General features: G+C 41.3%; 1 protein-coding gene across 6 annotated transcripts in view; it reads left to right on the top strand.

Annotated features, from left to right (window-relative positions):
• The window catches only part of PTBP2 (polypyrimidine tract binding protein 2), a 95,222-nt gene that overhangs the window by 57,468 nt on the left and 20,887 nt on the right, over positions 1 to 16,867 (top strand). For all 6 annotated transcript variants that reach the window (XM_048860497.2, XM_048860498.2, XM_048860496.2 and 3 more), the window contains 3 exons: positions 1,796 to 1,960; positions 2,043 to 2,153; positions 16,609 to 16,804. In XM_048860497.2, coding sequence (XP_048716454.1) covers positions 1,796 to 1,960; positions 2,043 to 2,153; positions 16,609 to 16,804 — 472 coding nt within the window. The remainder of the gene's footprint in view (positions 1 to 1,795; positions 1,961 to 2,042; positions 2,154 to 16,608; positions 16,805 to 16,867) is intronic.

The following is a 16,867-nucleotide window of genomic DNA, read 5'->3' as shown; positions in this document are numbered from 1 at the left end:
GTAGAATAATATGAAACTTTAAAATAAATCAATTTTATGTAATACTTCATAAGTTAAATATGCAGCTGATTTTGCCTATTCCAACATTACATTTTTCTCAAACACCTTCAAAAGAAGGGTTTCTATAAAAATATTAACTGAATTTTTTCCTCCTCCAAAACAATCTGTTGCTCTTGTAATTTCTAAGCTGTAGGCGCTACAGTACAAATGCTCATTCCAACAATCATGCTTGCTCTGGTATGCAGTCCAGTTGACCTTAGTGGAATTAAATGTAAGGAATAAGCACACACTGAAAAAAGAGTGTTTTCAGGCTCTGATGTAGAAAGCCAGAGCAGACAAATCCTATCTTACTTGAATAGTCCTGATTGAGCTCACTTGTCTGAGTAAGAGTTTGTTGTACAGCCTAAGGACCAGAACTTGCAAAAACTTCTTCCCAGGTTACCCTAAGACATAAATTTTAATTGGCACATTACTATTTGTTTAAAAAATAGACTGAAACAATGAAGTAACTCAGCCAAATGTTTGAGTGGCGTAAAAGTGAGGTGTGTTTCATGTGTTTTTAAAAAGAAATTAACATTGTCTTCAAAATACTTTTGTCAGAGTAGCATTAACTAATGCTTGACATGATACAGTAAACTTTCTTGTCCCAAGTAGTGTTCACCAGGTCTTTTTTTCTTACTTTCCTTATTCCTTATTCCTTAATTCGTTTCATTGTGAGTTGTGGGATCTGCAGTTGTGTATTGTCTCTGGTAATACCTTTAGATTATGCACTATGCATTCATATGTTGGTGATTGATTATGATTTTTACCTGGCATGCACACTTTTGTCTTTTCTGTTGTGTATTGTTTTACCTCTTAAAGGTACTGTAAAAAAACATGAAATGAAAACCCTCTTTTTTGCATTTTTTCCTCAGAAAATCATCTAACCCTTTTAAAATTTGATCAGTTGGCAATAGAAGTAGTTATGTAGACATGTGCTCATGTGTTGATACTATGTGATTATCCGAGGAATTTTTAAAACTGTGCTTGTTGCTTTAAAAAACTCTTGGGATTTTTGTTTTTTAAAGAGGTTGGATAATACAGACTGCAAGTAGTTTGCTCATCTGTGACCACTTTGTTCTGACTGTTCTCAGTTACTGTGTATTATTTCATTAAAACAGAAATCGGAATATTTTAGAAGTACCATACTTGCATTATCTTTTCCTATCAGAACTTTTTGCTTTGTTTTGATTAACTTTAATATGAATATTGGAAATATTTTTTTTTAAAAAATTCTTTTATTCAGTAAATCACATTATGATTCTGTAGTTTTTGTTTTTTGTTGTTGTTTTACTCCTCATTGTAACCTGTGGAAATATTCTTCTGAAATCCCCCAAAAGCTCACTTTTTTCCTACTAGTAGAGCCATACTTGCTACTAGAAAGGCCAGTTATTGGCTTCATTTGAAGCCTCTTCCTGTTGTTCAGTAAGAACCAATCATTATTTTCAGTATTACTGCCTTCACCCCGATGGTAGATTATGGTGGTTTCCATTATGCTACCCTAATTTGGCATTGCACTTTATTGTCTAGATCTAGTAGATAGTTTAGTTTTGCTGCCATACCACTGAAGGAATATCTAAAATGTTTATCATTCTATTGTTACGTCAGTAGGTATATTTTTAAAGAGGTGAACTTTTATTGTGCCAAAGGTAACTAAATATTTGTTAGCAGTAACAATATGAATATATCAATAAGCTTCTGAACCTTTTTTCTTGAAATACTTTCTTTATAATACGTATTTTTTCTTTTTATTTAGCGGGCTCAAGCTGTTCTTCAGGCAGTGACCGCAGTACAGACAACAAATACTCCCATTAGTGGAACTACTGTTAGTGAGAGTGCAGTGACTCCAGCTCAGAGTCCAGTACTTAGAATAATTATTGACAACATGTACTACCCTGTAACCCTGGATGTTCTTCACCAAGTAAGCCAGTTGTCTGTGTAACTTTTTAGTTTATATGATTTGTAATAAATTTCGATACATATAGTCTTGTTATTTTTGACAGATATTCTCTAAATTTGGTGCTGTATTGAAGATAATCACATTCACAAAAAATAACCAATTTCAAGCTTTACTGCAATATGGTGATCCAATAAATGCACAGCAAGCAAAACTGGTAAGTACAAAATTACTTTTGGGCTATTGAGTTATCCTGTGGTGATGGAATTATTATTTGTGCATGGTATTACCATGACACTGATTTAACCATACATTCCTTTATTAAACCTGAAGGCCAAATGGTATTTATACAATTCCTCTAAACTTGCCTAAAAAGCATAAATAATAAGCTATTTACTACATCCAAACAGTAACAAAACATTTATAAGTATCTGAGCAAAATATGTACAAACGGGCTAAACCCCATGGTGCTTACATCCATATTGGTTCCAACATGGTCATTTAGCAATGAACCCTTTAAGAGGTGTGTTTGTTTGTTTTTTAAATACCCTTCAACAAACAGGTAAAATCATTGCCAATTACTAACTTCAGATAAAGAACAGTTTGAGACAATTCATCCTTAGTTCTAGTCTTAATCCACATAAGATTTACGACCTCCTTTCTTCCCAAGTCCGTCCTTTCCCTCCTTGCTGATGAGCAGTTTTTCCATTGTATCCAGGTTCATGTAGGCTTTAACACTGGTATGCATGGTGGGAAGGCTTATGCTGGCTTCTTTTAAGACAGATTCCTTTTGTCTTATTTAAAACCATCTGCAGTCCCCCCTAAACATCAGAGGCCTTGTTTTTAGAGACTTCCACTTATCTTATTAGTTGTTCTTTGAACAGGACATCTTCTCTACTTCATTCCTTCTGGCCTTATAATTTAGTATTTTCAAGGCCTGCCTTCAGCTTGCTAGTCAGGGCCTTTCTTTACTACACATGTATTTCTTTAACCAAACTTAAGCTAACCCTGATTCTTTAATTTCATATTTATCCTGTGTGGCTTACAAGAGATATTTGAAAAAAGTGTTAGTATAAGACGTTGCTAATCTAGTAATGTCCTAAACTCTTCCACTGCTTTTTAAAGAGAGTAATCTTCTTCATACAGAGATGACGTATACCCTAATAATTGTTGTTTTGTCTGTTGTGGTAGCACCTATAGGGCCCAATCTGATATCGGGACCTCACTGTGTAAGTAAAATGAATAAGTACAGTTTTTAGTGTTAAAGTATTGGGTTAAAAAAAATCCTTTAAAAAGCCAAAATCTGTCTTGAGCAACACAGACTGTGCCAGCTAAATTGAAAATTGACTGGAAAGGAGACAAAAGAGAACAAGAAATGACTTGTCCCTATTTAAAGACATTTGAAGTACATTAGAAGTGAGAAGACTGTTTGACTAGGCCTTCTAAAAAAAACTAGTGGGCTGCATGGGGGTCAGTTGAAAAGCATGATGAGATAGTGAAGTTGTTAAATGATTTTTCCATCATTCTTACTATAGAAGATAATGGGAAATTAATTTTCCAGTGGCAGACTTCAAAGGAAATGAGAATGTGACCTTAAGAGAAATTGAAGACTTAGTAAGGAAGTTAAAGAGCAATTTGAAAAACTTAAGTGATGTAAGTACTTGGAAGAGATGGTATTTATCTGAGTGTTCTGAAGAAAATAGTGAGATATTAACAAGGATGCGTGCTATGAAGCCTCTGGCCCGATGGAACTTCACTCATTCAGATAGATAGCATAAATAGTGAAAAATGCATTCACCTACCACTTGTTTTCCTGGAAAATGTCACTTCCTCTTCGAATAGATTCTGGACATGCTGATCTATGTTTTTATCACCGCCTCTGGTTTGGATCATGGTATCTGCAAATGAAGTGAAGATAGCACAAACTTTACCTTGAGCAGAATGCAGGAAGCTACGTCTGGGCAGAGATAAAAAACACTGAGACAAGACTCTGGTGTACTCTAAACTATCATGCCTCTTTTAGAGGAAGACTTCTGGACCTTGCAGATGCCTTTCAGATGCTGACATGCACAAAGTGATACTTTTCAGTCACAAACATTGTCTGAGGGGACGTTTACACTGCAGCTGACTCAGGGTCATGGGACTTGGGGCTAAGGGGCTGCTTAATTGCAATGTAGATGTTTGTGCTCAGGCGGTAGCCTGGGCTCTGGAACCCTGTAACGGGGGAGGGACCCAGAGCTTGGGTTTCAGCCAAGCCCAAATGTCTGTGCCACAGTTAAAGAGCCCTTTAGCCTGAGGACGAGTCAGATGGCACGGCCAGCTGGGGGAATCCAATTGCAGTGTAGAAATACCCTTACATTTATAGAGGAACAGCATTGCCAGTTCTCTATATTGGCATTGAGACTTGTATGAGTATTCCATATTTTAATGACAGTAGTCAGGGCCTACCTGGAGCCAGGCTGGAGTTCATATGTCTCTCTTTCCGGATGATGGGCTAATTCAAGGATACTGCCATGTACGACCCCCAAAAATAGTTTGTCAACACCATGGTTCTGGCATCCCTATCTGAATTCTTAAGTCCCAGGTTGTCCCTCAGAGACCTATTGAGGACATCATATGTCTAGTAAAGATTATTTGTCATAGCTGGTCATTTTGAACCAAACTTATGAGTGTTATGGTTGTCCCTAGCTGTATACATAGTGCTTATGACATATCTCCATATGGATAACCTCATTAAAACCTAAATCGTAGTGGAAGCAAGTTCCAGAGGGACTTTCCCATCCCATCTGAATAACTTCAGGGCAACTTTGCCCTGATGATAGTCTATGGATCTTCTTCTGCTAGAACTAGACTTCCAGTTTTAACTAATGTAATTTTATAATGGGTAAGAGATGTCACCATGGAATGGACTAAGGATTTTCAGACATTCAGAATCCTAAAGGTGATCTTTTTTTAAATAGGCTATTATTTCTGTATAAGCGAGCAAGGAGCTCTGGATTGCAGCTCCTGTGTCAGGAAGCATAGTAGATGCAAAAGCAGGCTTTGTCTTGGATTTCTCATTTTCGTGGAGAAGAACATGTGCTACAAGTGGTTCCTGGATCAAGGATTTCTCCATATGATACCAGTAGATGACCATATTTGCCATCATCAGTACCTGTGCTCTCCACCAGTACTAGGAAAGATTCTGCCTAACGTCAAGAGATAAGATTTCAGTATTCTTGAAGGTGCCCCACACTGCCCCAAGCAGTTTCAGTTTTCATGTCTGCTGCAAGGGGTCATCATGTTCTCTTTGCCTCACTCCTGGCAAGAAGGAACTCCTAAGATTCAGTGTTCTGAGCTGTAGCTCACGAAAGCTTATGCTCAAATAAATTGGTTAGTCTCTAAGGTGCCACAAGTACTCCTTTTCTTTTTGTGAATACAGACTAACACGGCTGTTACTCTGAAACTATGCTTCAAGTTGTTCTTACGCTTTCAGGTGGTGGCAGGAGGAATTACAGTTCTAAGTTGAAAATACAAACAAGCACATATGGATGCTTTCAAATACCCTCCATACATGCCTGACTACCTTTGTCTTTCTGGATTAAAGTCTAGTTGTATTTCTCTTAATATGACAACTCTTTCTGCCCATTGTAAGCCAGTTGAAGGAAATCTATCTGCAACCCATAGTCGTCAGATTAATATAAGGCTTTACACATTTGAAACTCCTTCTCCCTCCCTCCCCCCTTTTTTTTTGTGTGTGTGGCATATTACTGTGGTTTGGACATAGCTAATGATAGCTGTTTCTCTGTCTGTGAGATCAAGATTTTAATTTTTTTATGTGGAAGGTAACTTTCCTGGTGGCAGTGGCATTCGCTTGCTAAGTGGGTAAGCTTTCAGCTGTAATGACTGGATCTACCTTATACCAAATATCAAGAGGTACAGTTGGTATTGCTAGTTCATCCAATATTTCTTCCAAAGATGGGGACTGAATTCCTCCCTGTTGAGCCAATCATTCTCCTGGCACTTTTTCTGTATATGCCTGTCTGTTTTAGTGAGGTCTTTCTCCACAAGCCACATTAGAAGGCTTTTGGGATTCTATGTGTAGCAGACAAAATTTCTATCACAGGTACCATATCTAAATGGCTGGCAGACTGCATTTCCTATTGCTGTCATCAGGCAGGCCTGCAGCCCACCCCTTTCACAGTTTGTACAATGTGAGGCAAGGCTGTTTCTGATGCCAGCCTGAGTCTGTTTTTAATTTGACATGTAAAGCAGCCATATTGCAGCAGCCCTCATACAAAGCGTTGTTGCCTAGATTCAGCTTCAGTGGATGGAGTTTCCGTTTGGTCCCTCATTGCTGTTGAGCCAATGCCCAAACTCTCTCACCCTCTATTAGTTTTGTTTTTCTTCAGGCATCTTATATTTGAATTGGCCAGTTTTTCAAAGTTAGAATATTGGTCATTTGTCTTTTTTTGTGCAGTGCCTGTTACAGTATTAATTCTTTCATTCTGAGACATCCATTTATTCAGAGTGAGAATCCTATGGGGATAATGCCTTTTCAAAGGGGGGAGAGAGTGTGTATCTCTCTTATTGGGGTTTTTTTTTCCTAAGAAATTTTTTTAGCAGTTTTTTGCGGTTAATTTTTTTACAACTGTGACTAATTTGAGAGGTCTTGATTTATCCTCCATAATTAGAGAGCTGAGTAGACGATTCTAGGAACTGAGGTAATGGTAGTTTGTTGGACCATGATCAGTGAGAAGGGCTTAGGTGGATAGTCCTGCTACTGCAGCCTTTGAGCACTCAAAAGCTTTGAACTTGGGGAAATTCTGCCTTATCTTGTGCTGGGAGCAGAAGATCCAAGAGTAAGAATTCTGTGAAATAATAGTTAAAAAAAAGAAGAATTCCAGGTGAGTAATTTTTCATTGTTAATATCCACTGTGCTATCAATCTAAATGAGAATTTGAAATGATCTCATTCTTTGTTTATAGGAAAATTTCAATGCATAATTATTTCAACTAGTTATTAAAAAATGAAACTTGAAACAAGAATTAAGAAACAGGCATCTGTCAACTGGACTATCATGTGACATAGATTTCAACACAGTATTTGAATGTAGCCTTCTGTGTTTGTATGCAAGATAATTTGTATTTAATAGAATCACGTATTAATTGTATATTGGTTTAATATGAGCACAATTTTTTCCAAACAAATAATAAAACTTAATCAGCTGTGAAAACCTCCACTATTACTCTCCTGTATTAAGCTCTTTAATTAGAGCTTTTTAGTCATGAGATTTGTTGCTGGGAAGTACAGAAATAGTTCTTAAGAACCACTGACATTCAGTGAAAAATAACACTGATGTGGCTTTCTTTAAACATAAATAAAATTTGAAAATTCATATATAGATGTACAATGTTTTAGAAATCTGTAAACGGGCCTGATACATGCATCAACTCCATTTGGAATTATCAAGAACATAATTAGAAAAATACATAATTCTTTGAGTTGATACAGCCATGTATTCTACTTAGATGAGTGCACCCTCAGCACATCGCAGCTGGAGAATTTTGCCAAGCAGGACCTGTAGAGGAGCTGCGCTCATGTCTTGTGACCATAGCTCCTGCTCTGGCTGTATGAGGCGGCACCACCGCAAACCCCCTCAGTTCCTTCTTACTGCTCATGGCTGGGGTTGGAGCTGTGTGTGGTTCTTAACTTCACAATCTCTCTCTTTCTTAGTGACCTTTCTAGTAGTATACAGTTAATTAGTACCCTTAATATAGTGTTAGTTTTAGTAAGCTTTAGTTTAAGTATTTCTCTGGTGATGCCCTCACCAGGGTTTAAACACTGTCCATCGTGTGAGGGAGCAATTCCCAACAACAATCCCCACATACAGTACTTGCTGTGCTTAGGCAAAGCCCACATCAAAAATTGGTGTTTGATTTGCAAATCATTCACAAGATGGACTCCGATGACAAGGGAATTTTGTCTAAAGCAGCACCTGCTTGAACAGGCAGTGCAGCTTGCTTTGGCACCGAGACCTCTGTTAGATCAGAGGTCGCCCTCAGGTTCTCAGAATTCTACTGCTTCCTGCTCTGGAACTGGAGCCTCTCAAAAGGGACGGAGGAGTCCCTCCCCATTGAGTGTGGCGAGGAAGAGGTTGCATGAGACTGATTAAGGTTGCTCCAGGTTGCGTGGGGTCTTCTCTGTTCCTCCAGAAGAAGTGCAGCCCAGTACGGTGTGAATGCTGGCATGCAGGAAGGAGCAGGACCCATCAGCCACTCCCTGGTGCCATGCAGGGAGGATGGAGACCCTGTACTGTTGACTCCGGTTCCAACCCCTGCTTCTCGGTCGCAGAAGTTCCACTCTACATCTCGGTCTAAGGTGAAACCACTGGGCAGGTCTGTGGTGGTGACAGTTGATCTGCCACAGGCCCAGGCACCAGTGAACATTTCCCTTGCAGCGCATCCAGAGTTTTCCCATCCAGGTCCCATTAGTCCTGGTGTAGGATCTGGCTCTGGCACAGTTAACCATTTTATCTTCATCCCCAGATGATTCCATTGTGCCTGGCTCTTCCGCTCCTTTGGTAGTTGAGTATTTCAAGGCATACCAGGATCTTTCGCAGTGCATGGCTGCTTCCCTGGGTATGCAAACAGAGTTCCTGCAGGAGAATACCCATAAATTGTTGGATATCCTGCAGCTGCCTGGCCCTGTTAGTCGCCCTCCCTATTAACGATGAGCTCTGAGAGCCTGCTAAGTTCTCTGAAGCAATCCAGCTTCAGTACTGCCTATTGTAAAGCATATGGAGACATGTTATTTCATTCCAGTGCAGTGATTTGAGGGTTTTTACTTGCATCCAGCCCCAGATTTCCTGGTTGTAACTGCTGTGAACCATAGAGCTTGACAGAGCAGATGTAAGTCAACTCCCAAGAATAAAGACTCTAAATGTTTGGACCTGATGTGTCCCCTGAAGCCCTGAGGGAGGAATTTCAGGCATTTATCACCAAAGGCTGATCGGTGGCTAAGACTTCGTTGCAGTCCGTGCTGCATCACAGAGTGATGGCCTCAGTGGTGACCATGAGAAGGGCTTCCTGGCTGCCGAATCTGGGTATTGCTCCCCATGTACAACAGGCCATAGAGGATTTACCCTTCAACGGCGGAGTCCTTTTTTCCAAACAGACAAGACTCCGCACTCCTTCAAGAACTCTATGGCTATCCTACAGTCCTTGAGGGTATATATGCCACCAGTGCAGAGATGTCACTGTGGTGGTCAGCAGCAGCATCGTCTATCATCTACATTTGGGCAGCCTTTCCCTCCCTGAGGCAGCAGGACTACCCCAGAAAGGGGCATAAGTCCCAGAGGAGGAGGCATTCTGGTTTGGCCAGTCAACATGCTTTTCCCGAGAGTCCTCCATGTACCCATTTTGACTCCTTGGACCAGAGCCATGTTCCAGTCATTGCTCCCTTCTCCCTGCACACTCCATTTGGGAACAGACTGGCTTGCTTTCACAATGCTTGGGTCTCGATCACCACTGACATCTGGGTTCTAAGCACTGTCAAATGCGGCTATGCCATCCAGTTCCTTTGCACAGGACCATGTGCTGTGGCTGGCAGTTGGAAGCTGTGAGCTTCTAAACAAGGTTTGGAATCTAGACGCCTCTGTTCATTGGCTGAGCCTTAGTTGGGGGCAGGGCTATCAAGAAGGCCCGGGCTCTATAAAGCCGTGAGCAAGTGACCAGGGCTTTGCGACCAGGGACTGCTAACAGGGAATTTTGAGAGGGAGTTTGGAAGGGGAGTGGAAAGGGGGCGAGGTATACTTGCCATTCTTTAAAACCTTTAAACTAAACTATAATCAAAACTTCTTGATTTAAACAAAAACCCTATCATTAACCTAGGTAACTGTAGGAGAAAATGCAGGCAGAAACCCAGCAGTAGAGTGGGGGCTATCCTGTTCATTGCACTCAGTGTAGCATGTATGATTACCTGCCCTGTGGGCGGGTGGCGTATGTGTGCATTTAGTGCAAGGAGCTCCTGGCCCTCAGAGACCGTGTACGGGCTTTGGAGGCCAGGGTGGTGGAACTGGAGGAGCTAAGGGAGGCAGAGAGGTATGTTGATGAGGCTTTCCGGGACAATGAAGATTTGTCCCACCTCCAGTCAGACAGCCCCTGCGCTGTTAAGGAGGATGAAAGGCCCAGAGAAGGAGAGCAGTCAGCGGGAACAGAGGGAAATCTTCCCATAGTTGGTACCCTCCTTCCAGATGATGTTGGGGTATCCTTTCGCACTGAGGTTACCTCTCTGGGGGAGGGAACTCCAGTCATTAGGAAAAGGCAGGTATTAATTATGGGAGCTTCGATCATTAGAAACATAGATAGCTGGGTTTGTGATGACCGGGAGAACCGTATGGTGACTTGCCTGCCTGGTGCAAAGGTTGCGGATCTCTCAAGGCATCTAGATAGACTTATGTGTAATGCTGGGGAGTAGCCAGTGGTCGTGGTACATGTAGGTACCAGTGACCTAGGGAAGGGTAGGAAAGACATCCTGGAGGCCAAATTTAGGCTGCTGGGAAAGAGACTGAAATTCAGGACCTCTCTGGTGGCATTCTCAGAAATGCTTCCAGTTCCACGTGCAGGGCCAGGTAGGCAGGCAGAGCTTCAGAGTCTCAATGCGTAAATAAGACGATGGTGTAGAGAGAGAAGGGGTTTAGATTTATTAGGAGCTGGGGAAACTTTTGGGATGGGGAAGCCTATACAGGAGGGATGGGCGCCACCTAAACCAAAGTGGATCCAGACTGCTGGCGCTTAACATTAAAAAGGTTGCAGAGCAATTTTTAAACTAAGAGATGGGGGGAAAGCTGATTGCTGTAGAGGTGCACGTGGATCAGACAGAGTCTTCTCTTGGAGGGTCTATTGATAGAGAATCTCTAAGTTTTAGTCAGGAGGAGAGGATGGAAGAGGACAAAGTATGGGCCAGGTCAGACGAAAAAAACATTCACATAAAGAATCTGGCACATCGGAAAAGGGTAGACAGATAAACAGTGACAAGTTTTTAAAGTGCTTGTACACAAATGCTAGAAGTCTAAATAATAAGATGGGTGAACTAGAGTGCCTCGTGTTAAAGGAGGATATTGATATAATAGGCATCACAGAAACCTGGTGGAGTGAGGACAATCAGTGGGACACAGTCATTCTGGGGTACAAAATATATCGGAAGGACAGAACAGGTTGTGCGAGAGGGGTAGGGGGTAGCTCTACATGTGAAAGAAGATGTAGAATCAAATGAAATAAAAATCTTAAATAAATCCACGTGCTCCATAGAATCTCTGTGAATAGTAATTCCATGTTCTAATAAGAATATAACAGTAGGGATCTATTATCGACCATCTGACCAGGACAGTGATAGTGACGATGAAATGCTAAGGGAGATTAGAGAGGCTATCAAAATAAAGAACTCGGTAATAGTGGGGGATTTCAGTTATCCCCATATTGACTGGGTACATGTCACCTCAAGATGAAATGCAGAGACAAAATTTCTTGATACTTTAAATGACTGCTTCTTGGAGCAGCTGGTGCAGGAACCCACAGGGGGAGAGGCAACTCTCGATCTAGTCCTGAGTGGAGCGCAGGTTCTGGTCCAAGAGGTAACTATAAACAGGACCGCTTGGAAATAGTGACCATAATATAATAACATTTACCATTCCTGCGGTGGGAAGAACACCTCAACAGCCCAACACTGTGGCATTTAATTTCAGAAAGGGGAACTACGCAAAAATGAGGAGGTTAAACAGAAATTAAAAGGTACAGTGACTAGAGTGAAATCCCTGCAAGCTGCATGGACACTTTTCAAAGACACCATAATAGAAGCTCAATTTAAATGTATAACCCAAATTAAAAAACATAGTAAAAGAACTAAAAAAGAGCCACCGTGGCTTAACAACCATGTAAAAGAAGCAGTGAGAGATAAAAAGGCATCTTTTAAAAAGTGGAAGTCAAATCCTAGTGAGGTAAATAGAAAGGAGCATAAACACTGCCAAATTAAGTGTAAAAGTGTAATTGGAAAAGCCAAAAAGGAGTTTGAAGAACTGCTAGCCAAAAACTCAAAAAGTAATAAAAAAATAACAAAATGTTTTGTAAGTACATCAGAAGCAGGAAGCCTGCTAAACTACTAGTAGGGCCCCTGGACGATCGAGTTACAAAAGGAGCGCTTAAAGATGATAGTAATTGCAGAGAAACTAAATGAATTCTTTGCTTCAGTCTTCATGGCTGAGGATGTTAGGGAGATTCCCAAACCTGAGCTGTCTTTTGTAGGTGACAAATCTGAGGAATTGTCACAGATTGAAGTGTCATTAGAGGTGGTTTTGGAATTCACTGAGAAACTTAACTGTAACAAGTCACTGGGATCAGATGGCATTCACCCAAGAGTTCTGAAAGAACTCAAATGTGAAATTGTGGAACTATTAACTATGGTTTGTAACCTGTCCTTTAAATCAGCTACTGTACCCAGTGACTGAAAGATAGCTAATGTAACACCAATATTTAAGAAGGGCTGTAGAGGTGATCCTGGAAATTACAGACCGGTAAGTCTAACGTCCCTCCTGGGCAAATTAATTGAAACAATAGTAAAGAATAAAATTGTCAGACACATAGAAGAACATAAATTGTTGTGCAAAAGTCAACATGGTTTCTGTAAAGGGAGATCATGTCTTATTAATCTATTAGAGATCTTTGAGGGGGTCAACAAACATGTGGACATAGTGTACTTAGGTTTCCAGAAAGCCTTTGACAAGGTCCGTCACCAAAGGCTATTACGTAAATTAAGTTGTCATGGGATAAGAGGGAAGATCCTTCCGTGGATTGAGAACTGGTTAAAAGACAGGGAACAAATGGTAGGCATAAATGGTAAATTTTCAGAATGGAGAGCGGTAACTAGTGGTGTTCCCCAAGGGTCAGTCCTAGGACCAATGCTATTCACCTTATTCATAAATGATCTGGAGAAAGGGGTAAACAGTGTGGTGGCAAAGTTTGCAGATGATACTAAACTACTCAAGATAGTCAAGACCAAAGCAGACTGTGAAGAACTTCAAAGAGATCTCACAAAACTTAATAATTGGGCAACAAAATGGTAAATGAAATTTAATGTGGATAAATGTAAAGTAATGCATGTTGGAAAAAATAACTCCAACTATACATACAATATGATGGGGCCTAATTTAGCTACAACTAATCAGGAAAAAGATCTTGGAGTTATCGTGGATATTTCTCTGAAGACGTCCACGCAGCGTGCAGAGGCCGTCAGAAAAGCAAATGGGATGTTAGGAATCATTAAAAAAGGGATAGAGAATAAGACTGAGAATATCTTATTTCACTTATATAAATCCATGGTACGCCCACATCTTGAATACTGCTTTCAGATGTGGTCCCCTCATCTCAAAAAAGATATACTGGTATTAGAAAAGGGCAACTAAAATGATTAGCGGTTTGGAACAGGTCCCATAAGAGGAGAGATTAAAGAGACTAGGACGTTTCAGCCTGGAAAAGTGGAGACTAAGGGGGGATATGATAGAGGTATATAAAATCATGAGTGGTGTGGAGAAAGTGAATAAGGAAAAGTTATTTACTTGTTCCCATAATATAAGAACTAGGATCACCAAATGAAATTAATGGGTAGCAGGTTTAAAACAAATAAAAGGAAGTTTTTCTTCACTCAGTGCACAGTCAACCTGTGGAACTCCTTGCCTGAGGAGATTGTGAAGGCTAGGACTATAACAGGGTTTAAAAGAGAACTGAATAAATTCATGGAGGTTAAGTCCATTAATGGCTATTAGCCAGGATGGGCAGGGAATGGTGTCCCTAGCCTCTGTTTGTCAGAGAGTGGAGATGGATGGCAGGAGAGAGATCACTTGATCATTACCTGTTAGGTTCACTCCCTCTGGGGCACCTGGCATTGGCCACTGTTGGTAGACAGGATACTGGGCTGGATGGACCTTTGGTCTGACCCAGTATGGCCATTCTTACGTTCTTATTCCCCTCCCCTCCTCCATCCCTATTCAGGGACACCTCTCATGAGATGCTGCTCCTCAAGCAGGATTGCTCTCTGCTGGCTTTGGGAGCAGTGGAGGGGGTTCTGCTGGAACACCAGGGTCAGAGCTTCTATTTCTGGTACTTTCTGGTGCCCAAATTTAAGGGAGAGGGAAGATGCTTGACCTTCATGGCCTCAACATGACATATCCTCCCCCATTGTCTTGGAACGACTGGTTGACTGCTCTGGACCTTCTGGCAGGTTTTCATGTGGCAATTTTGCCAAGCCACAGAACATTTCTTTGTTTTGTCATAGCAGAGCACCATTTCCAATATGTGGTGCTTCCCTTTAGCCTGTTGGGTTTTTTACCATATGCATGGTCATGGCGATGGCATACCTCAGGAAGGAAGGAATCTACAACTTCCCTTACCTGGATGTCTGTTTACTGAGTGGCAGTGTCTAGAGCGGAAGTCCTTTTCCATGTCAGCACTACATGCACTTGCTCGAACATCTGGGTCTCATCCTAAACACTGGAAAGTCAACTTTGGTTCCCATTCAGAAAATTGAGTTTATTGTTGCCCTTATAGACTCTCTAAGAGTTTGAGAGCATTTTTGCCAACTGACAATTTTCAGGCAATTTGCCACTTTTGCCTCAGTCTGGAGTCTCAGCCTTTCACAAGAATTCGGATGTGCCTGAGGCTCTTGGACTCTGGGTCTGTTTGCACACAGCTGGTCCAGTTTGCAAGGTTGCATCTTTGACCCCCTTCAAATGTGTCTCAGGACAGTTTACTGTCCAACTCTTCACTCAGACAGATTGGTCCATCTTCCTCCATTGGTCCTGGACATCTCACAGTGATGGATGCTTCCAGAGGATGTTTGTCAGGCTGTTCTTTGTCCAGCCCTCACCAGCGAGGACTTTTGTCACCGAGGCCTCCCTGAGGGGCTGTGGAGCACATCTGGGGCTGCTGAAAAGTCAACGTCAGAGCTGCATATCAGTCTGATGGCACTTCAGGCCATCTACAATGTTATGCTTTTCTGGACCATTTTGGGCTCAGTGGTTCACATACTTACAGACAATACCACCACAAAGTATATGTGAACAAGCAAGGGGGAGCACACTCCAGGATGCTCTGCCAGAAGGCAATCAGATTGTGGTAGTTCTGATTGAGGAGAGTATCATGCCGGTAACCGACCACTTACCTAGGATCCAGAATCATCTTACCGACCATCTCAGCAGCACAGGGAACTGGGAGCGCGGACAGGGGTAAGGGGGCCGAGGTGGATGCTAGCAGCCAAGGCCTGCGGCAGGGCTGGCAGCCAAGGCCTGCGGCAGGGCCGGCTGCCAGGACCCCGGGCGCGGGGCCAGGAGTGGAGCTGGGCGGAGCTCCCTCCCCACCCCCTGTTGGGGTTAATCTGGGCCCTAGCTGTGCCCCTTCCCCTAAAATTACTCCGCACCTCACAGATTGAAGTTTTCTGATATACATAATGGCCACTTGCTTGAAATTAACTTTCTGGTAAAGCCCTTAAGTCCTTCATTAGCATTTCACAAGATTTCTTTGATGGGTAATTTATTTGCAAGGATATTTACCATGTAAATGTGTGCTATTACATTATGACAGGAATAGATAAGTGAAAACTATACAAGAAACATTCCACTAGTTTCTGTGAGGTTTAAACCTCTGAATATATACTATACGTTCAACAATTACTTTGATCTATCCTAATAAAAAGTAAATTGGCCTGAATACGCTTTCACATCTAACAATCGCTTTTGAGTACTGTTTGTGAGTCACCTAAACGGAATACATGGCTGCGTGTACTCGAGGAAGAAGAAATGGTTAAAGATACGATGCAGACATGTATTCCATGACCCATCCTACGTCCTCTCTGCATTGGAGTCTAGTCTTTGGGTGTTCTGTGCAAAGGAACTGAGGGGGGTCGAAGTGGCACCACCTCATATAGCCGGGGAAGGATTATGGCCACAAGGCGCGAACACCATCCGTTTGCGAGTACTGCTAGGCAAAATTCTCCAGCTCTGATGAGGTGGGCACACACATACCTAAGTGGAATACTGCTGCATCACATATCGAACCACAGTAACAGTAAGGAATTGTTTGTTTTAAAAAATTAACTTAAAATAGGTGTAGCAGATCTTTCATTTACCTTTTAAGTGTTGCTGCTGCTCTTGTTCAACAGTAGAACAAAAAACATTCTACTAGAACACTGCAAATACTGTGATCCTCCACATAACCACTTTTTACATATTATTTTAATGCCTTCTATTTAGTCATCTCTCTCTCTAATGCCCCTTTAAAAAGAATGCTTTACTGTTTTTAGTAGGTTTTAACTTTTGAAAACTTTACAGTATATCTGCATTAAATCTGAGTTAAATACCAAGCAGCGGGGAACAAGGTTGATTCAGTAGATCTGACAAACTAGTTCCCAAGTTTTACTGCATTAAAATACTACTGTAAATCTCCAGGTATTTTGGTATGCAAAATTTTTCGAGGTAAGGGAAACTAAAAAGCTTCCAGGAATGACCTAATGAATTTGATCTTTATTGGGTTTTTAAACTAAATAATTTTAGTTTAAATGGACAAATGTGTGCTCACTTTTATCAGACTTCAACAGTTGTGACCAAGCTATATTTTATGTTATTAAATACAATTTTCCTTTTTCAGGCATTAGATGGTCAAAATATTTATAATGCTTGCTGTACCCTACGGATTGATTTTTCCAAACTGGTGAATTTAAATGTGAAGTACAACAATGATAAAAGTAGGGACTATACTAGACCTGATCTTCCGTCTGGTGATGGGCAACCAGCATTGGACCCAGCTATTGCTGCAGCATTTGCAAAGGAGACTTCACTTCTAGGTATGATTTTAATTTTCAAAACTCTTCCCTCCCCATTCCCAATTAATCAAATGCAGTCTTTTT

This window comes from Caretta caretta, chromosome 8 (genome assembly GCF_965140235.1).
Source record: "Caretta caretta isolate rCarCar2 chromosome 8, rCarCar1.hap1, whole genome shotgun sequence".
Lineage (NCBI taxonomy): Eukaryota > Metazoa > Chordata > Testudines > Cheloniidae > Caretta > Caretta caretta.
Note: the sequence above shows the minus strand (reverse complement) of the source record. Positions and strands in the feature narration are given on the sequence as shown.